The sequence below is a fragment of the Bombyx mandarina genome, chromosome 26 (genome assembly GCF_030267445.1).
Source record: "Bombyx mandarina strain Sakado chromosome 26, ASM3026744v2".
Classification (NCBI taxonomy): domain Eukaryota; kingdom Metazoa; phylum Arthropoda; class Insecta; order Lepidoptera; family Bombycidae; genus Bombyx; species Bombyx mandarina.
The window spans coordinates 921810-943916 of record NC_143232.1 but is presented as its reverse complement, the minus strand read 5'-3'; the positions used below and the strand labels follow the sequence as shown (position 1 = coordinate 943916).

The 22107-nt window shown below is 36.2% G+C and overlaps 1 protein-coding gene and 2 long non-coding RNA genes across 4 annotated transcripts in view; 2 read left to right on the top strand and 1 right to left on the bottom strand.

The window, feature by feature from the left end:
* The window catches only part of LOC149499748 (uncharacterized), a 143827-nt gene that overhangs the window by 6631 nt on the left and 115089 nt on the right, over nucleotides 1–22107 (top strand). The gene's annotated exons all lie outside the window — the stretch shown is intronic.
* On the top strand, nucleotides 2554–21716 carry Nelf-A (Negative elongation factor A). Of its 2 annotated transcripts, none has more exons than XM_089738864.1 (11): nucleotides 2554–2768; nucleotides 9203–9457; nucleotides 10146–10323; nucleotides 11128–11280; nucleotides 12412–12516; nucleotides 13364–13518; nucleotides 14061–14189; nucleotides 15851–15946; nucleotides 16483–16584; nucleotides 17073–17172; nucleotides 17884–21716. In XM_089738864.1, exons 1-11 carry the CDS (start codon nucleotides 2559–2561, stop codon nucleotides 18147–18149), a joined length of 1749 nt encoding a protein of 582 aa, XP_089594990.1. In that variant the 5' UTR covers nucleotides 2554–2558; the 3' UTR covers nucleotides 18150–21716. The 2 variants fall into 2 exon arrangements, with proteins under 2 accessions (XP_089594990.1, XP_089594991.1); XM_089738865.1 differs by having other exon boundaries at nucleotides 2556–2768; nucleotides 16486–16584.
* On the bottom strand, nucleotides 7324–8796 carry LOC149499749 (uncharacterized). Its single transcript, XR_016325506.1, has 2 exons — nucleotides 8422–8796; nucleotides 7324–7531 (listed from the first exon to the last, which is right to left on the bottom strand). It is a non-coding gene; the product is annotated as an uncharacterized LOC149499749 (long non-coding RNA).

The window sequence follows — 22107 nt, the reverse complement described above, 5'->3', positions numbered from 1 at the left end:
CATATCTGCTTCTTTTTACATATAAAATATCATTGGTATTTTAGAATGGTAAAAAGAATACTATTTTCATCAATAGTTTCTTATTTCAATTTCGTACAAATATTACAATTCTAAATTGAACATGCCATTAGGTACCCTTCATACTTTAGCCTTTCGGCTGCGTGATAGTCCAAGATCCCAGGGCCACCAGACGTCACGTATTTTCTGACGAACGAAATGTGGCCGATTGAGTAGTGTTAATATGTACTAAGAACGCATGCCTATCTGCTAGCTTGCTTAGACGGCCAATTTTCAGGTATCAGGTAATCAAGGTACATAAAATCATTACGTACTTCACGTAAATTCTGAAAGCTGATTTTTATATATGTCCACCAGACAACTACTTTAAAACCTCTTACAAAAAGACAGACTGATCCAAGGGGCCAATCATCCCCTAAATTCAATTTAATACCTCTGTGGGTAAGAGCGCGAGGGCATTATCCACGCGCATGAGACTGAGTGAGACATATATTAGGATACATTGACTTCTCTGTCTCTCTCTCTCTCTCTTACAGTTGACTCATATCAATTAATTATTAATATTAAATTAAGTGATTTTAGAGAGGGAGTCACAAGGAATGTCGTTTGTAATTAAATAAATGTTCTGGAGGTGTTTGTTTTTTATCACGCGGTCCCTTGATAAGTTTAAATTTTGAATCACTCTCAAGTGAGAGTGATTCAAATGGTGCGGCGCACCTACCTTGAGGTGCGCTGCGGTAGTGTGTTACGGACTTTAGTCAGCAACACAATTAAAATAGATTGTAATAGAGAGGTAAATAGTCTAAGAAAAACACGTACTCTTATTTTGATATCCAAAACAGCATAGCTAGCTAGCATGCTAACGTTTTATCGCCGACATAAAGCTTTCACCCCTTTCCGGCATATACGCAAGTGCGAGCGAGACGACAACATTTAGCATGCTAGAAATGGGCAGATGGCACTGTACCACGCCTTATCTTTATGTTTTGCGGTCATTGAGTTGTCAAACGGCAACTTTATAAAATCAGTGTAGCAACTTCTAAAAATCGTTATATCGTTTACTTGGCAAATTTGAAGCACGAACTCGTTTTAGATTTCACACATCTAAATCACATCATCTTTGCACATAACAATATACTTACTTCCTATTAAAGTATAAATTCTACAAATAATTAATACTCAACAATATTTAAAAAAAATGAGCCAAGAACGTTTATCGATAAAACCTAATAGCATTAAAATCTTCTGGGCAGCACTAAAACCGCCATGCTTAGCGGCCAGATGACGTCACAGTGTCACGCAATGGGCACGCATTTTTTGTTGAAGTTTCATTTCCATAGGCTTCATTCAGCACAATAGACATCGTGATCCCGCCAAAAAGTTATGACATAAATTTTGATCCATACATTCGTTTTGAAATTTGAAATTTAAAAGGCACAAGGAATGAAGTATATAAAGTAGTGAATATCTTTACGCGCTCACTAAATCAGAGACGAATTAAATTAGAAATATTTCAACTGTTTTTAAGAATCTGAGAAGACATCGATTTCGTCAAATCCCCCTATAATTGTACAATTTCGTAATGTTTAACAGTTAATTGAGACTTTTTGGCGGGAACGTGAGGAGTGAGGTTGTGTGAATTAATAATTTTTTATTTATTTTATGTTTAATGTGAGAAAATGAAACAAAGCTGCTGGACATTGCTAGTCGGGTTTTTCCAAAAAGTCCACTGAAGCTTTAGTAAATAACCAACATTTTACTGAGCCCTTATTTCATCGTGTCTCATCTCGTTTCATTACATGTCATCCCGATTGATACCAGTCCTAATTAATTTTATCTTATTTCGCTCTATCCTTTAACATGCTACAGAATATACGTATAATAATTGAAGATTTTTATAAATTCGGCATTAGTTACAATGACATCTTAAAAGTCGAAGAAGAAGAAGAAACAGTTCATAACCCACCCCTAATATACAAATAAGCATAAAGACTAATTAAAACAATGCAGGTACATACAGATCTAAAGTTCTCGCGTTCCAACATAAAAATCCCGCTTTATAATGTTTCATTCAATTACGATTTTCGTACCCAATCGATTTTTTTATTTCAATTGCCAAATTGCGTAGGACAGACTTTACTGATGTAGCCCAATCTTCTAAATTAAAATTAAAATGGAAAAGAAAATATGAAAATGAAGATGGGATTAAGTTTATTGAAATTAAATTAAGATAGATTTACGAAGAAGTAGATTTACGGTAAGTAGGCTATTTTATTGGTGGGACAGCGTATCGCGAGTTCCTACCGGTAAGAGCCACCGCTTAGCCTATTTTGCAGCAGCATGTTCCTATTCCGGGTAAAGCACGTCAAATTTAAGCTTAGCTTAACTTCTAAACTATTTTGGCCTAATTTCAATATGTTTCGATATGTTTGGTTTGCTGGACGACAATCAATTGGTAAAATCGATTTTTATAAAAATGAAATCGATTTTCTATAGTTGCAGCTGGAACATCCACAACACGTCACTATCTCAGTTACAAGATGGCGAACGTGCGGGATAGTGACATATCTTTGTGGCTCCACAATAAACTCGGTACATCGAACGATTCTTGGACAAGTGGCTCGATTTGTTCACAATTAAACGCTGAAGTATTAAAGAATATAAAAGACTGTTTTCCAGAATTACAACCGCAAGTGAAATTGAAATTATTACTAAGTTTCTTTCATATCCCGCGCAGAAATGTTGAAGAGGTATAACTTTTCAATTTGATGTTCGGATTTGCGTAACTGTTTAGTGTCGTGTCACTTTCTGTCACCCTGAAAAGTGATACGTGCGAGTGAGATGCGTAAATGTCAAGTATTTATTTGTTGTCGTAATGAATTTACATGTTGGATTTTACTGAAAAATATTTTTGAAAGGGTATTGTTTAAATTAAAATGAACAAATTTATTTCCGAACGACTATTTAATCACTGGGTAGTTTTCTATATTCATTTATAAAAGTTACAAAAATATGTTAAATGTGACGTTCGAAATTAAACACTTAAAGAAATCATGTTTGTTGCAAAATATTCAAGCTATGTTACAGTATAAAATTCAACATGATAAATAACACGTTCTTAGTGATATGCCATGTCAATTTTTTTAAATTGCTGTGACATAAAAATATTTAACACTAAATACCCAGACTACATTACTGCAATATGTGTTCCTGATATAATTTGCGAATTTTTGACTAAAATCATTAGTAAATATTGTTTTTATGTATTGAATTGAGCAAATTAAAACAAATGCTACAGTTTGTAATATCATTCTTACAATTCAATGCTTCTATTGGTTATATTTCATTCTTAAAATATTAATGGTAGTGATTTTACAAAGGCTGAGTAGCAAATAAAATGACATGAGCTATAGTGATATTCTGTTAAGGAAAAAGGATACTAGAAAATCTATTACAATTTATTGCAATCTACTTTGTGCTTTAAGATGAGTCAAGCAAGATGCTGGTTATTGTTTAAAGGTGGCCAGGCCCCATAAATTGTACAGTTAGAGCTTAACTATAAGAACGTTAAAACAAAAAAATGTTTAAAATTCAGATATAATTTGAAATAATTCCTCTAATACTGTTTGCTGAAATTATTTTAGTCACTTAGTTAAAAATGCTGTGGAAGTTAAAGTTTCTTAATTTTCAACTTATTGATGTGCCTTTGGAAAACATACAGCATTGTATTATGAAGAAGCAGTGTGTACTTAGCTTAGATTCCTTGTCTATGTCCAACCATAGACAGTCAATTTAGTTCCATCTTTAGCCGCTAGGTGCTGCCAGCAAGTATAAAGGGAGCGCAGCCATCTTTGATCTTCATAGCGTTGTGTACTTTCGTACTGTGAAGTCGCAAGTCCACAAATATTTATTCGACTTCTTATTAATTGCAAAAAATATTTATTTTGTGTTTCTATGAGTGTTATTTTGCAATCATTACTAGTATTATTTACCAATCCTATCATCGGACGCCATGAATCACGCGTCATCTGTTGGAGGTGATGTTGAGTCAAGCTCCATAATTTCCGAGAGGGAAGATGTCCAGGCGAGACGCGATGGAGACGCCTCGCGTTCGAACAGCTCGTCAAGCGAAAAAGAACAAAAGGAGTCTCTGCGTAAGAAACGACGGGATTCAAAGGTAACGGTCGATCTTCGAATCGGCTCGTTATCCCACCAGGTCAGTGACGTTGTAAATCTAATAATGCATCAACTGTGTGTAACAATTGAATGTAACGAAAATTGTTGTAAACAAATTGATCTCGTCAATACGGAAATTTTGACAAAAACACAACAGATTTAAACTAATAATCTTTGTAACATAATTACTGAAAACTTTGACAAATCGTCTCCGTCGTACAAGTTACCCGTAAAAAGCGTTTTAAATTGTATACGGAAAAAAGGGCCGTATGTATAGAAATAAGACGTCAAAGTTTAATTTCCGTGGTCTCTAACAAAGTATCCTGTTGCCAACGCACCACTCATTGAGGAATTTTTGTTTGATAATACTAAATTGAAATCTATTCAGTCCCTCGGAAGGCTACAATCCTATTTGTCACGATCTCGTACAAAAGGTAAGCCAAACATTATAAACAATCATAGTCCGTAACATCTGGCACAATCCAGAGGGGGGCAATTGAAGACACCGACGGGAGGCACTGAGTGCCACCAAAATTGTAATAATTTGTAAACCATGTATGGTTACCAAATACCGTAAAAACTACCTTTTTCTGCGGAAGAAAAGCGACGGATCAATGCGTCCAATTTTCGATCTTCGAGAGTTGAACAAGGTCGTAAAGATAAAACACCTAACTGTTTTCGGACACCTAGGTACCAAACTTTCTCCACCCAGGGGACTGGATGATAGAATTGAACATTTCTCAGGAATATTTTTCTAGTATCAATCGCAAAATTTCGTCGATACTTCTTGAGGATCAGTACCAAGGTACCAGTATCAGTACCTCCAGGAAGGAATCGGTACCTTCTTATGAGTTAGTATGAAATGACATGCCTACCCTTCGGTCTGGCTTCAGAGCCACACCTTTTTGCTTCTATAACATGCGGGTCGCAGAGACCTTGCGTGCAAAGGGAACTCGAGTGCTAGTGTCTACTAGACGACTTCCTTTTTGGTCGACCAAGACAAATCCAAGTTGAAACTTCAGGCTGCAGAAGCTGTGAAGCTTTTGGATTAACCTTTTTTGCTTCCATAACATGCTGGGTCGCAGAGACCTTGCGTGCAAAAGGAACTCGAGTGCTAGTCTACCTAGACGACTTCCTTTTGGTCGACCAAAACAAATCCAAGTTGAAACTTCAGGCTGCAGAAGCTGTGAAGGTTTTGGATTATCTGGGATGGCATGTCAATTTCCATTATATAGGGTGCTCGGTCGCTCGGTCGCGGAGATATTGCGTGCAAAGTCGAGTGCTAGCTTACCTACACGACTTAATCTTGTTTCACCAAGACAAATAAACGTTTTTGTTCCCATAGCATGCTCGGTCGCGGAGACCTTGCGTACATAGGGAAGTCAAATGTTAACGTACCTACGCGACTTTCTCTTGGTCCTTGAAGACAAATACACCTTTTTGCTTCCACAGCATGCTCGGTCGCGGAGGCATTGCGTGCAAAATCGAAGTGCTAGCTTACTTACACGACATGATCTTGTTTCACCAAGACAAATAAACGTTTTTGCTCCCATAGCATGCTCGGTCGCGAAGACCTTACGTACATAGGGAAGTCAAATGTTAACCTACCTACGCGATTTTTTCTTGGTCCATAAAGACAAATACACCTTTTTTGCTTGCATAGCATGCTCGGTCGCGGAGACCTTGCGTACATAGGGAAGTCAAATGTTAACGTACCTACGCGACTTTCTCTTGGTCCTTGAAGACAAATACACCTTTTTGCTTCCACAGCATGCTCGGTCGCGGAGGCATTGCGTGCAAAATCGAAGTGCTAGCTTACTTACACGACATGATCTTGTTTCACCAAGACAAATAAACGTTTTTGCTCCCATAGCATGCTCGGTCGCGAAGACCTTACGTACATAGGGAAGTCAAATGTTAACCTACCTACGCGATTTTTTCTTGGTCCATAAAGACAAATACACCTTTTTTGCTTGCATAGCATGCTCGGTCGCGGAAACATTGCGTGCAAAGGGATGTTGAGTGTTATCCCACCTACGCAAATCCCACCAGGTCCATCAAAAGAAGTCCAAGTTGAGTCTTCAGGCCACATAAGCTGTAAAGCTCTTGGATTATTTGGGCTGCCAAGTCAGCCTTACAAAAAATCAATTAGTACACTGGTTCAAGAGATGACATGTCTAGGGATTCGATGGAAAAATGCGAGAAATGAAGTGGCCACTCAACAACATCCTAGCTCAAACTCTGACGGAATTACATCAATTTATGCTAACTTGCAAATTTTCTTGCGAAGTTTCAAGAAAAGGGGTAAAAAACAGGCCATCCTGCATGTGTTAACAATTAAATGCAGCGCTGACGCGGAGCCACATGTTAGACATTGCCAATACACAAAACCAACCATTTCCTGGCAACGGAAGCTTCGGACATGTGTAGGGGTTACAAATGCAGTGCTGACGCGGAGCCACATGTCAAACATTGCCGAGACCCAAAACCAACCATTTCCTGGCAACGGAAGCTTCGGACATGGGTAGGGGTTACAATTAGACAAAATATTAACGTCCTGTCTATGGTCAGCTCAACAACAGAAACGGCTCACCCACAAAAGAGCTATTTGCAATGGTAGTGACAATCAAAATGAATCTGAAAGTATTTCACTAACGTTGACCTTTCGATTTTTAAACCTAAGCGAGAAGTTCAAGATAACTGTCAGCTTATAATCTCTCGGGGAGATACAACATCATAGCCGACAGGCTATCACGAGGAAATCAACCTGCGAAATGGCACTTTTTACCACAAGTGACCACAAAAGTTTTTCGAAAGTGGGGTCATCCGGATATAAACCCATTCGCCGACCAAGATTGGATACCTTCAGCAGACCGTAGAGGATGCAACTAGCATGGAGAATTCCTCCTCTCAACCTTCTCCCCAAAGTACTGACTCACTTCAACAGTGTCTAGGGAACCTACCTGGTAGTGTTCCCAGACTGAGCGAAAGCATTTGGGTTTCCAAGCCCTCAGATCCCGAACGCTAGATAACTCGCACGAAATCCAAAACCTGCCTCCTCCACAGGTTAAACATTAACCCTGAAAGCTTAGAAAGGAGGGGGGAGGTTGTACAAATAATAGACTGGTCTAAACAGGAGAAGATTTATTGAAAATTAGCTGGTGTCAATCCACTTTGTCAGCATACTTACCAGCAACTAGAAGATGGTGCATATGGTGCTACAGTTTGAAAATTGATCCTAAGTCTGCAGATGTTGCAAATTCTTTCTTCTTTTCCAAAAAGAAAATTTTGCCTATAAAACAATCCTTCTGCATCATAAAGCAGCGCTGTCGACTTTCTGTGGGCGAAATACATGTAGGACAGCAAACATTCTCAAGCTCTCTAAAATAAAAATTGCTATTTTAAAAAAGCCATCGGAATAGCTAAACAAAATTCAACTACTTATTACAATTTTACTAAGTGTAGTCCCATTCACATGAGATCCGAGAATAGTTCTAAACTGGTTTTCTTCAAACCCAGCCACCACATCACGCCTCAATGTAGCTTGAAGGACACCAACAACCATGTTGCTGGCTACTGGACGCAGAGTTAATGACCTTACTTTGCTCAACATTTCTAAAGACAGTTTCTTGGATAACAGAGAAAAACATCTTTCTGATACCAGTCTTTGGGTCTAAAATTGAAATCCATTTTCGTCAATAATCTGCATAAGTGCTTTCTAAACATGAAACTAAAGACATGCCCGGTAAGATTCGTAAGGACTTTTTTCTAACTATGTGTGTTGTCACAAAAGCGGCATCCCGTACTGTAATTGGAAACTGGTCTTCGTTCAACCTTACGAGGTAATGGCATCAACGCATCTCTAAGAAGTTGTAGATCAGCAGTAGCCTCTGAGATGGATTGATAATGAACCAATGGACGAAATACTTTCTAGAGGCAATTGCAAATCATCCAAACGTTTACAATAATTATTGCCGAATAATAGAGCTTCGTAAAGATCCTCACGATTCTTTTTTTCAACACATTTACTTCTACATGATGTATATACATCATTTATACAATTTATACATTTTCTTGTATATACAAGATAAAATGTATATTACAAACTTATAAATATTTTTTAATTATTGAATTAACATGGAAGTTAACAACTGTGTTTTTTCGATTTAATAATTATATAAATTATGAACATTATCATTGCGCTTCATAATTTTATTATGGCTTTACCTATTTCATCATAGCGTTGTGCTTAATAATTTCACCAGCAGATAACAAACACGTCTTCATAATACAATGCTGTATGTTTTCCAAAGGCACATCAATATTACGGTTTTACATAACAATAAAACCGATATTATGTGCCGAGAAGGAAAACATACAGCATTGCAGGAAGTTCTTCCTGGTGAAGACTATGAAGATCAAAGATGGCTGCGCTCCCTTTATACTTGCTGGCAGCACCTAGCGGCTAAAGATGGAACTAAATTGACTGTCTATGGTTGGACATAGACAAGGAATCTAAGCTAAGTACACACTGCTTCTTCATAATACAATGCTGTATGTTTTCCTTCTCGGCACATAATATCGGTTTTATTGTTATGTAAAACCGTAATATTATATGCTACAATATGCTGAATACAACATATTGTAGGTATAATAAGCATAGCTAATAAGCTATAAATGGAAATATTACTGTATATCTGAAAACAGCTTTAAAAGAAATATTAAGAGTTTTGGCTCAGTTAAAAATTTGGTATATTTGATTTATATCAAGTTAATGGTTACTAAAGTAGGTACATCTACTTTAGCAGAAAGAGAGAACAGTTAGTTTTATTTGCAGGGAATTGAATCATTGCCATAAAATTGCTAGAAATAATTTAAATGGCTTAATGTTTGTTTGAGCCAACTGACTCTTTTCTGCAAAACTACATGTAGTTTTCAAATCATATTCCTGTTTCTCGCTTGTTTCAAAACACCAGAATATCATCTTAAAACTGTATTCTAATACCAGTGGAAAAGTGAACTCGAAGAGATCCTTGAAGTTGCTGCAATGGATTCAGACCTCTGGGTGGCGATGCTTGCTGAAGTCCTCAAAACGTACCCCTCAGCTGGCACCCTTAATACAGAGATAGCAGAGTTTGATGAGACAAGACCAATATTTAGTGATATGATTGGAGAGTTAAGGAGAGCTTTAGCCAAACATTCAGACCTAGGATTATTACCGCTGGAGTGCCTGTATTTAAATAAGAATGCTTTAGTATCTGTGGTAAGTTTTATTGTGTTATTTTTTCCATTATTTTATTATCTATATATATATATATATAAATGAATTGCTGTTCGTTGGTTTCGCTAAAACTCGAGAACGGCTGGACCGGTTTAGCTAATTTTGGTCTTGAATTATTTGTGGAAGTCCAGGGAAGGTTTAAAAGGTAGCTAAATATGAAAATGCTCGGAATTAAATAAAAATAACAATTTTGTTTTTCCTTTGATGTGTCCCCCGTCAGAAGGATTCCTTTTGTTTGTGTTAAGTTTATTTTATACAAAAAATTTAGGTCTTTTATTTACTGATTGAGGCACTACAAAGTCTGCCAGGTCAGCTAGTTATTATTATATGTAATATATACACATATTTGTGTCAATTAAAATTACCTATGTAATTAAATCATTTGAAATATATGATAATTCAAAAATTCATTCTATAAAGCTAGAATGAATTTTTGGAAAAGCATATTTAGGCTTGTTACTATACTGTTGTTTTTATCAATAATTTCTACCATGAAGAAATAATATTGTATTGTGACTTTAAATACTTTTCTGTCTATTATTGGGTCATAACAATCATATAATCCAAATTAAACGAAAATATTGACATCAAATTGTGATTTAAAAAAATATATGTCCTTTCCAAAAAACTTTTTAAGTTTGAGCTGGCACCCTTCTATGATTGCTTACAGGTTGGCCAACAAACAAATCCGATAAAACATTTTACACTGAAACGGAAACCTAAATCGGCATCGCTCAGAAGCGAGCTCCTTGCCAAAGCTACAGAGGTTCAGGCAAATCAGAAGAAAGCTCAAGCTCCTACCGTACCAATACGTAGCAGAGGGATGCCTCGGAAAATGACAGATACTAGTAAGTCTTGTTATTAAAGAATCAACTTTAAGATTCATTTTTTTTTTTTATATATAATATAAATATATAAATATTTACTAACAGTCACGCCACATTAACGGGTTCCGTGATAAGTTCGTAAAGAACTTGTGTTACAGGTACCAGATAACGTTAATAAATATAAGATTTTTATTATACACATACATATATTTAATATACATCCATAACCCTGGGAAAGACATTTATATTTATCATACAAATATCTGCCCTTGGCGGGATTCGAACCCGCGACCCCCTTGTGTAGTGACCATGTCACTTACCACTACACCAGAAGGCCGTTAAATTGTAAACATTAAAAGCTTACTACAATTGTAGTTTTCTTGCTTGGTATAAGCTGTCTTGTAAAGTGCTGTAAAAGTGCACAAATGTGGGAAAATGAAACAAAGCCGCTGAACGTAACTTCTCGGGATCCTCCAAAAATTCCACTGAAAAAGTCTCACTAAATGACCACCATTTTACTGAGATTATCTTTCATCCCATATCATTTCATTTCATAATATCATTTTTCATATAAAAAAGTTTTCATTAAAATTAAAATAAGACTTTTTCTAAGGATCCTCCAAAAAGTCCACTGAAAAAGTCTCAGTAAATGACCACCATTTTACTGAGATTATCTTTCATACCATATCATTTCATTTCATTCCATAATATCATTTTTCATATAAAAAACTTTTCATTAAAATTAAAATAAGACTTGACCTTAAAGGTCTTAGTTACCAAGTCATTAAATCCCTTTTAAAAAAAAAATATGCTGTGTGTGTCCAGCTCCCCTGAAGGGTCTGCCGTCGTTGGGCGCGGGTCGTGCGGCCATGCGCGCGGGCGGCACGGGCTGGCGCTCGCAGCGTCCCGGCATCAAGCTCCTCGACATCGCCGACCAGCCCGCCACGCATGCGCAGATCAAGAAACGAAGAAAACTCGGTAACTTATCAGTCATATCGCAAACCGTCGTCTGATCCACAGATTTGAACACGTCATTTTGGATCCTCCCGATCCACTAACGGTGCTTTTAGGTACCTCAAGCACCAGACACCGTTCCGGGGGTCTTGGATATTGACGTCATCGTACAAAAGCGAGCACACTATTTACAATTCAATTAAGGCATATAAAATTTATCATTTGTATTTGGACAGATAGTGTTTCTATTTCATTTAGCTGTTGTATTTAAAGTCAAACTTATTGTTTGAAAAAAAAATCTATAAGTTGAAATCACAACATCACTAGAATATCACGATTATTAACATTGTCAAATTGAGAATAGATTAAATATTGTTTGTCTTTGTTAATATTTTTTATAGTGTAGTCTTAGCAAAATTTGTGATTATAGAAGTATAAAATACAATCATAATAGTGTACAAACTTACAATTCCAATTAATTATAGTCGAATTTCGACTACTGCGGGACCTCTAGTTAACAATAAAGTCGAGACAAGTACACTTATTTTAAATTATAATAAGTAGGTAAGTGTTTCTGAGATAAAAACTGAGTTCTTTCTAATTCAACTTAATCGAGTCAACTCAATATTGAAAGAGGCTATCTTTTTTTTTATTGCTTAGATGGATGGACGAGCTCACAGCCCACCTGATGTTAAGTGGTTACTAGAGCCCATAGACATCTACAACGTAAATGCGCCACCCACCTCGAGATATAAGTTCTAAGGTCTCAGTATAGTACAACGGCTGCCCCGCCCTTCAAACCGAAACGCATTACTGCTTCACGGCAGAAATAGGCAGGGTGATGGTACCTACCCGCGCGGACTCACGAGAGGTCCTACCACCAGTAATTACACAAATTATAATTTTGCGGGTTTGATTTTTATTACACGATGCTATTCCTTCACCGTGGAAGTCAATCGTGAACATTTGTTGAGTACGTATTTCATTAGAAAAATTGGTACCCGCCTGAGATTCGAACACCGGTCCATCGCTTCATACGAATGCACCGGACGTTTTAATTTTTTAGGCCACGACGACATCAATCTATTGAACAATATTAATATGAACCGATATGGTTGTTAATATAACATTAATTTGTAAATTATTTCCATTTAGAAATGGAGGAGGGCGCAAAGAAGGCTGCCGCCGCTGCGCCGCCCTCTCCCCCTCCGCCGGCCGGTGATAAGACACAAAACAACAAAACAGAAGAACCTCCCATAAGTAAGTGTAGATATTATATTTCTTATTCACAAGAAAAATACATTTTACTGGTGAGTTCGCGCAGGTAGGTACCACCACCCCGCCCATTTCTGCCGTGAAGCAGTAATGCGTTTCGGTTTGAAGGGTGGGGCAACCGTTGTAACTATACTGAGACCTTAGAACCTATATCTCAAGGTGGGTGGCGCATTTACGTCGTAGATGTCTATGGGCTCCAGTAACCACTTAACACCAGGTGGGCTGTGAGCTCGTCCACACATTTAAGCAATAAAAAAAAAACTTGTAAGGTAAATCTGAATATTCATTAATTGTTTATTTGGTACATGGCGAGTGACCTTATAGAGACAGAATAAAGACTAGTTTCCATTTGTAAAATCTAAATTAACAACATTGAGGCGGATTGAAGTTTCGAAGCTGGAATATTGTTTAAGAAACCTAAACGAAACTACCACATCACAAGCGATATAGAAATTTAGGATAACATGCCCTGCATAGCATCACAGGGGTGAGAATGAGTGATTCAAATAGCTAATTTTTCTATTGAGACTTCAAAATATCTAAGCTAAGATTTACTGGTGGTAGGACCTCTTGTGAGTCCGCACGGGTAGGTACCACCACCCTGCCTATTTCTGCCGTGAAGCAGTAATGCGTTATATCTCAAGATGGGTAGCGCATTTACGTTGTAAATGTCTATGGGCTCCAGTAACCACTTAACGCCAGGTGGGCTGTGAGCTCGTCCACTCATCTAAGCATTAAAAAAAATATATCTCCGACTGCCTCTCTTCCGCTCATTATGATGATAATCAACCGTGGGCCAGTAAGTCAATAAAGTAATATCGCTCCCTTGCAGGCGTCCCCAGCTCGGAGCCGGCGCCCGCGGCGTCCCCCCCTCCCGCCGGGCCCGTCCCCGCGCCCCCCGCGCCCGCCCGCGCCGCGTCCCCCGACCCGCGCCCCGCACTCCTGCACGACGGACCCCCGCCCCTCGCCAGCCCGATACTCGTACAGGTAAAACTACACATCTATACTAATATATAAATCTACTGTAGTTTTTAATGGATGTTCCGTTATAACTACTGCACCATGCATCCGATTGACTTGAAACTTGGTATCCATGTAGAAAATACACGTACTTAATGGATCAGCTAATATTTATATGAGTGTTGGACTCTCTACACCAGTTACGGGGGCGTTAATAATGAGAATCTTTGTGGGGGTGAGAAATAATAATGTTAATTTTAAATGCCCAACAAAGCGGACGGGTACAGCTAGTTAATATTATTATATAAAAAGACAAGGTGAAATATCTGTGACTTTAAACCATAAGTTTAACGGCTCTTTATTTCTTCCTTAGCACTGTTTAAATTTCAACCGTAAATTACTAACATTTAGGGTCGTATTTTTAAGGGCATAGGGCTGTTAACTCAAATTCAAATTCAAAATCATTTATTTCAACTTAGATGTCAGTATGACACACTTGTTGAATGTCAAAATACAAATAACAATGTTAACTCTACCACTACTAACTAATTCAACTATTTAAAATCCAGGGTCCTTCTGGTGGCAAGCTGGTGCTAGCGAGCGGTGGGAAGCCGGTTCTGGTGCCGGCGCTGCTTAACTCCTCAGCCGTGTTACTGCAGCCTGGTGGAAAAGCTGTGTTACTGCATAATATTAAACAGGTACCTTATTTGACAGTAAATATTTAGATCGGTTACAAAACCACTCGAACAAATGAGCAAACATAGTTTAACGGGAAAGCGTTACACCAACCAATAGCCACAGTGGAGAGTATGAGTTCTACAAAAAAAATTCTCAAGGCGCCTTTTAAAAAAAATAATGAAATGCAGTCATAACAATACATATATTCATCTAAATCACACAAATATACAATACAAAGGAAATAACTATATCAAAAAGTACACTTAAAATACTTAACTAGATTGTTACAATAGGTCAATATAATTAAATAAAAACCAAAATGTGTGCAATTCACACGTGGTGAAACCTTCCAAAATTAAAATACAATTATCCTAAACGTCTTAAGTATATGTAAAGTTTTGTCATTAGTAAATAATTGTAAGGTAGCGCCCTCTGTGAATTGATATTTTAATTTCACGTATAATCCTAAATTAAAATTCACTACAAGAGCTTTCATACACACGTTAGTATTAAAAAATCTCACAGATGGCGCTGTATTAAATAGTATGTATATTTCTGTCTCATTCTTTGCTGGCTTCATCCTACACATTTTTGTATTTGTGTCTCTTACCTGTCGTTTTTTCCGTTGCATCCGGTTTGAAATCACAACGATTCTAAAGAAGTTTTCACTTCAAAAATTAATTGAGGGTAAATAGTATGACCGTTCTGCGTCGAAATGTTACAATAAAGAATTATACGTATCTTTTTAATTATGGATATTCAGAAGACTAGGATCCTGGGGTCTAACGATGATACTCTAGTTCCTTGGCGTCAGTCGAAAGGATCGGATTTTGATTCCGGGACGTTACGGGACTTTCCACGGAGCGTATTTCAATTACAATAAAAAAATCTCGATTGACGGGACTATTGGAACTACTATACGGATAGTCAACATGAAAAACACAGTCAACTTCAATTTGTCAATGAATATGACGCTAGTAGTAAGTAACATCTATAGTCGGATTTTTTATTAGACGAAGTAAACTGACGTTTACTGTGTTGTCAGTTTTTGATGAAATAAAAATAGTGTTGTGACAAAGTGAACGATTGAAAAAACTCCTGAATTAATGAAATTGCCTCGATTGTCTAGTGAATAGTTAGTGTGCCGAACTGCCGATATCGGGCACGGGGTTCGAATTTTAGCCGTGTTTTGTACATACCAACGAGTTTTCGACGAAACATTATGTTCCTATGGTATCTACCTGTACTAAATACCGAGTGTTTTAAACATTAAGAAAAACATTGCGAGGAAGTTTGTAAGACTGTCCTATTTCCAATGCATCATATAGTTGAAACTATAGATGTATAAAATATAACAATTATAGGTACATAGGTAATGAAAATAAAAAAAACTGATTGTAGTTACATACTACTAGTAACATATTATTATATTGGATCACTTTAATACAATTTTATTGTAAAATATAAATAATATTCTTTTATAGTTTGAAATTAATGATTAACTCTTCACACTCATTGTTCATTTATGTGATTGAACGAGAACTGAACGCATCACTATTACTTTAAATATAGCAACATTATTTCACAAAGTGACATTAGCTACTGTCAGCTGGCTTCGTCTAATTAAAAATCCGACTATAGACAGCTATCATTTTCATTATAAATTATAATCTGTCTGTAGGTCACCCAGCCCGTGGTCCAGCAACAACAACGGACAACTGTTCCCGTACCGGCCTTACATCAGACGCAGACTTTACATCATCAAATACCACAGACGGTTAGATAATATAAATTTATTCAGATCAAACAAAGTTTTGAGCCTTAGATTTATTATTATAGTTTATTATTAGTTGGGACAATGATCGGTACATGTTAGCCGTAATCCGCCTGTGATGGCATTAACGAAATAATATGAGATGATAATTTTTTTTAAGCGATTTTATGACCTGGTATCTAAGACCTTTAAGTCATGTCTTATTTTAATTTTAATTTTTATGAAAAATGATAATATGGAGATAAATAACATGGAATGAGATGATATGGAATGAAATATAGTCTCAGTAAAAAGGTGGTTGGTCATTTACTGAGATTTTTTCAGTGGACTTTTTGGAGGATCCCGAGAAGTTACATTCAGCGGCTTTGTTTCATTTTCCCACATTTGTGCACTTTCACAGATCATATTAAACAGTTAATAAACCACCCTTATAACACATTTAAACCTGAAGAAACACTAAATAGACAAAATTAAACAAATCACACAACTTCACTCCTCACGTTCCCACCTAAAAGTACTGAGATGATAATGAATTTTAGCAGGTACAGATTCAACAGCAAGTACAGCAGCCCGCCCCCGTGCAGCCTGCGCCCCAACCAGCCGCCACGCCTCTACTGCCCAGACGGGGACTTTCTCTTACGGTAAACCATTACTTGTCTCTTGTATAAAACCGTACTGTATGTTCTATGGGGAGTGCTCTGAGGAATTGTTTACCATCGCACCGCCCACCACCAGAGTAGAGTTCATCCATACTACCCGGAGCCACTGCGGTCATCTACAGTGCGTTTCCAGAAATATTTTTTGCCACGCACCATCCGGCTATGCAATGGGCTCCCCTCCACGGTGTTTCCCGAGCGCTATCACATGTCCTTCTTCAAACGAGGCTTGTGGAGAGTATTAAACGATAGGCGGCGGCTTGGCTCTGCCCCTGGCATTGCTGAAGTCCACGGACGATGGTAACCACTCACCATCAGGTGGGCCGTGTGCTCGTCTGCTTACAAGGGCAAATAAAAAATAATAATAATATAAACTAAAGAATCATATTTCAAATTATAGTAATTATCATCTTACACGTTTTTGAATATATTTGTTATGTGGAAGCTGAGTTTATGGTTGTTTGTTATTACAGCGAGAACAGATGCTGGAAGCCCAGGATATGTTCAGAAATGCAAATCGTGTTACGAGACCGGAAAAAGCTCTTATACTTGGTTTTATGGCTGGATCTAGAGGTAAATATTATCTGGAAAAATAAGAATCAAATAAGCAGCTTATTTCCCATGCTGGCTGATAATTAAACAGACTTTAATCACGGCTATTCCTAGATAAATGATAGGATCTACTGCTACTTATAACATTAATAATGTACATACAAAGTGAGAGCACCTATGAACACATCATATAAATTAGTTTTGGATCTTTCATAGATGCTAATGATATAAAATTATAATTCCTACTAACTGTTCAATGTAAAAGTTGTAAAACTAAATAGGTAACTTTACTTTTAGTCCATGCCTGTAAATGTAATATTAATGTCTTAGCATAATTATGTTGATACCTCCACTACCAGACGTTGGCAAAATTGTACTTTAAATCTAAGTAACAAAAGCCAGAAAGAAAAAAAAATAGTTTGATTCACTCATGCACGTCAAAGATTATGTTGAATAACATTTCATGTTGATCAAGGTTATTCTATTTATAATTGTAAGGTTCATAAGAACTCAAAATATACTTGTAGGTTCTCAGTCTAATATATTATAATATTGTAGTATGGCTAACCTAACCTCTTGTAATAGCAGTAATTTAATATAAAACAGTTAAGTTTGAATCTAGTCACTAAACACTAGAATCGTATATAACTTAAAAATTCAACTTGTTTTATCACATTAAATCATCAATATCTTATGATATGAAAACATTAAACATTTAAATTTAATTTACAGATAATCCGTGTCCGAACCTCGGCAATATTGTTACGATAAAACTCTCTGAAAACATTGAGAATGTTCTACAGTCGGACGACACGTATCTCACTATGCTCTCAGAGATGCATTTCCAAATGAACTACAACAATGGACAGTGGACTAGACTCAAGAAGTACCGACCTATAGACGGCATGGTGCCGCAGAAGATACCTCCAGGATCCACTGTGATATCAGCCGGGAATCAGCAGCCTGTAGTTTCAATAGCCAACCAAACGATTAGCTAATGTGCTTCAGTGATAAAAGACTTTGACATTATCAAGTGTTCTCAACTAAAGTGTTGAAATGTGTTTAATGTGCTTGTGGCCCCAGTATCATGCGTGACAGGTTCGAGACTGGCCACTTACTGTGCTATTTCAATTTTACTGAATGTGACGTGAAATTATATCGGTAGGTATGCATAATATTATTGATGTGAGACAATACAATCAGAACTGATGCAAATTCTAAAGTAATTTATGAAAATTATTACACTGTGCGGTATCAAAAGCAGCAAATGTAAGTACAGAATATAAAGAGTTTTTTAATTGTTCTATATACAACCCCCAAAATGATCTATTATAATGTGTGTAATGTATATTATATATTTTATCTTCCTATAAAGAAATTGATAAGAAAATAACTTCAAATTCACATAATTGAACCTCCTTTTATATTTTAATCTCGGGTTTCTCATTTTCAATTGAGATATCAATGATCAAGGTAGTAAGCATAATAATATATATAGTCAACCGTAAACACAAAATCTGAAGCATTATAAAAGTCAGATATAATAAAATGAAACAAATAAACCCGAGACTAAACTGTAAAAGTAAGCTTAATTATGTCTAATTGAATATTTAAAGCCAAGTCAAATTGAAATCGGAGAGCTTTATTTGCTTATATGTAATCTCAGGTACAATCTACTTGAACATGATTGTATTCATCTTATTCTGTTCTATATTTAAAACTTTTTTTTCATCTATCATTGCCACACACCTATCCATTCTTTTGTTCTTCTGTATCCATGGAATACTATAGATGTATTTTTTTCAACGATTGTGACGAATGATATTAATTCTTATTTTAATTCACTCTGTTTCTTATCGACCCATACATCTCTATTTTTTAGTCTATCTAAATGCTATATATAATTAAAAAAGTAGAAAACTGTGGGATCAGTGCAAAACAAAAAAAAAAAAATTATATGCGCGGCTTAAATTGAACCAAATTAATTTAAAAACACAGACTGTGACAAATAGATATTCATCCATTACTATTTAGTTAATGTTTTGTTCGACTTGATCTAGTACTGTCATTTTGCATCATAAATATACCAAAATTAGTGATTACATGCTCGTAACTACTTGGAAATTTTTGACAAATACTCATGGGCCGTATTGGAAAAAATTACTATTTGTGTTCAAGACATTTCCAGCAAGCCAAGTGTACCTCAGGTCAGGTGAAGTCAGGCTTCCTAGATGATTCATAAATATAATAATATTCTGAATTCATGCAATAAATTATGACATGATTTGGGAACATAAAAGTCATAGATACATTGAAACAGAAAGTAGGTGGCGTTATTATCGTTTTAAAATGACTACTTTCATTAAATTTTTCCTAACATAAACACTCGTTGTTCCATCGATAAATATACATATATCTAGATTTTATCACTATAGAAGTCAAACTTCTTACGCCCATAAATAAATCAAGTATTATACAGTACCAAAATATTAAAAATTATATATGTCACATGTATGACTGCTGTATGTAACTGGAATAAGGGCGAATTTCGATAATCACATCGTATTTAAAATAATTAAAAAAAGTTTCGTTGTGTTTTCACAGCATTTACATCTCTTATAGTATAGTGTGAATTTGTATATAGGTAAAAAGCGGTTACAAAGCAAAGAGTTAGCCAATATGTAGATTTTTTAAATTCTGACTTTGTGATTAAAGTTATATCCAGTCGATTATATATCGTATGCTTTAGTTCGGTGCGGATTTTTATAATCTTATTCGCCTTTGATTTGCAAATTTTTGACGTGATAACGTCTTGTAAATCGATGAACATCGGCTGCACGCACGAAAAAGTGTCACGTTCCGCCTGAGCGTGCAAGCGAGAGCGCGAAACAAACGATAGAGAGGCATGATCGGCCCAAGCGTTGGCTCGTGACACATTTAACTCTCTTCTCGTGTGACGTCACAGCAGGCATTTGTAATAGTTCTGCTACTGACGTTATCACGTAAAACTATCGTCCGTAAACCGATTTTACAGACAAACTAATTATGTTTTATGGCCTAGTCGCGATGCGTGATGCCAGACTGACTTTCTTGTCACGTGTTCCTCACCAGATTTTTATCACGTTTTGTTGAGTGACATGGAATCTTTGAAAATGAAAAATTTATTACATATATAGAGAAACCGTTATAAATTCGAAGTACCGTATAAATGATGCTAAATGAATTTAATGTTCTTTCTACGTTGTTGATCAGTAAATCGTTTCTCGTATAATATGTATTAACTAAACGGGTAGTTAGTTTGAACTTGATGTGATTGTTGCAAGCATTGTTGAAACATATGACATTATCGATATGTTGTTGTAACCCGGAAAATATTTACCCACCCTTGAAACTGATATAATACTTGTATAGTAACTGCGCACCCATCATGTACATTGTAATAATTTGGATATCTCGTCCACAATGAGGTCAATAGTGACGTGACCATCCCGTCTGCAACATGAAATTGTAGCCACTCGTGTCTACAAAAAGTTAATACGACCAGACTGCTTTAAGTTAAAAAACAGTAAAATGGGGTATTTGATCAATTGTCTACAGTATACTACAATTAATAATACTTTTTGACCGTTTTGTCTGCAACACAGTATTAATTTTCTACTAGAACGCGTAGCGTCGGTAAGCCTCCCGCAAGATTGAGGTCCGCGGAGATCTGCTGGATGCTGGTAACGCAAGATCGGTCGCTGTGGCGAGGCTTTGGGGAGTTTTATGTCCAGCAGTGGGTGTCTGTGGGCTGAAATATAGATAGACATTTCTACCGTATGAAGATGTTTCTCATTATATCCAATACTGTATTAACTCAAGAAGCATCACACACCCCACACGTGGGCACTGTGGGTGTAGCCGGGTGGGGGGCTCATTGCCTCCCCGAGCGGGTCGTTGAACTTACACGATTTCTGTACAGTCGGCAGAGAAATACGCATTTATTATCATTTTATTTGATTACGCATTAATTAAAGAAAATGAGGGTAAACGTAAAACAGTTTTATGAGAAATTCATTGTACATAAATGAGATAAGTATTTTTTAGCAAATTTATTTATACTCGACTACACACTGACTCGTCTAAAAGAAAATCTTGATTGCGCCCTCGCCTCTAGTTTCATTTTTGGATGTCTCAAGTAAATACATAGTTGATATCAAATTGTTTTACGAATTCGTATCTCTAAGTGGATAATGTAAATTTTGAGTTAATACAATGTTAGTTGTATTATCATGGCCATTACACGTATTCGATGCGAAGACTGCAATTTTCGACTTTACATAACATTGCAATAAAAGTCAATGTTGTATACTTCCAACTTTTTTTTTTATTACTTTTTACTTCTAGTTTAGTTTTGAGTTCGTATGAAGTCCTAATATGAGTTTCGTTTAAAAATAATGTGAATTATGTTTGTTGTTTGTATGTAAGATTCGTTTCTTTTTATTTAGATTTATGTGTAAAATTATAGCTTAAAGTGCCTCTAAGTAGTTATGTAAAGAATTTAATAAAAACTGTTTTAAATGTGATGGCGTTTTAAATTGATTTCATTCCCTATTTAAGAGCCTAATTTTATCAAGCTACCAAAAAATTTTTTTTTTATTTATTATTTAGTGTTTCTTCGGGTCTAAATGTGTAATAACGCTGGTTTATTGACTGTTTAATATCTGTGAAAGTGCACAAATGTCGGAAAATGAAACAAAGCCGCTGGACGTAACTTCTTGGGATCCTCCAAAAAGTCCACTGAAAAAGTCTCAGTAAATGACCACCATTTTACTGAGATTATATTTCATCTCAAATCATTCTCATCTCATTTCATTTAATTTCACCCCAGTTTTATAAATGTCTCAAAGTAATCATTTTCATTTCATTTCACTCTATATTGTCATTTTTCATAAAAATAAGAATAGATTAAATTAA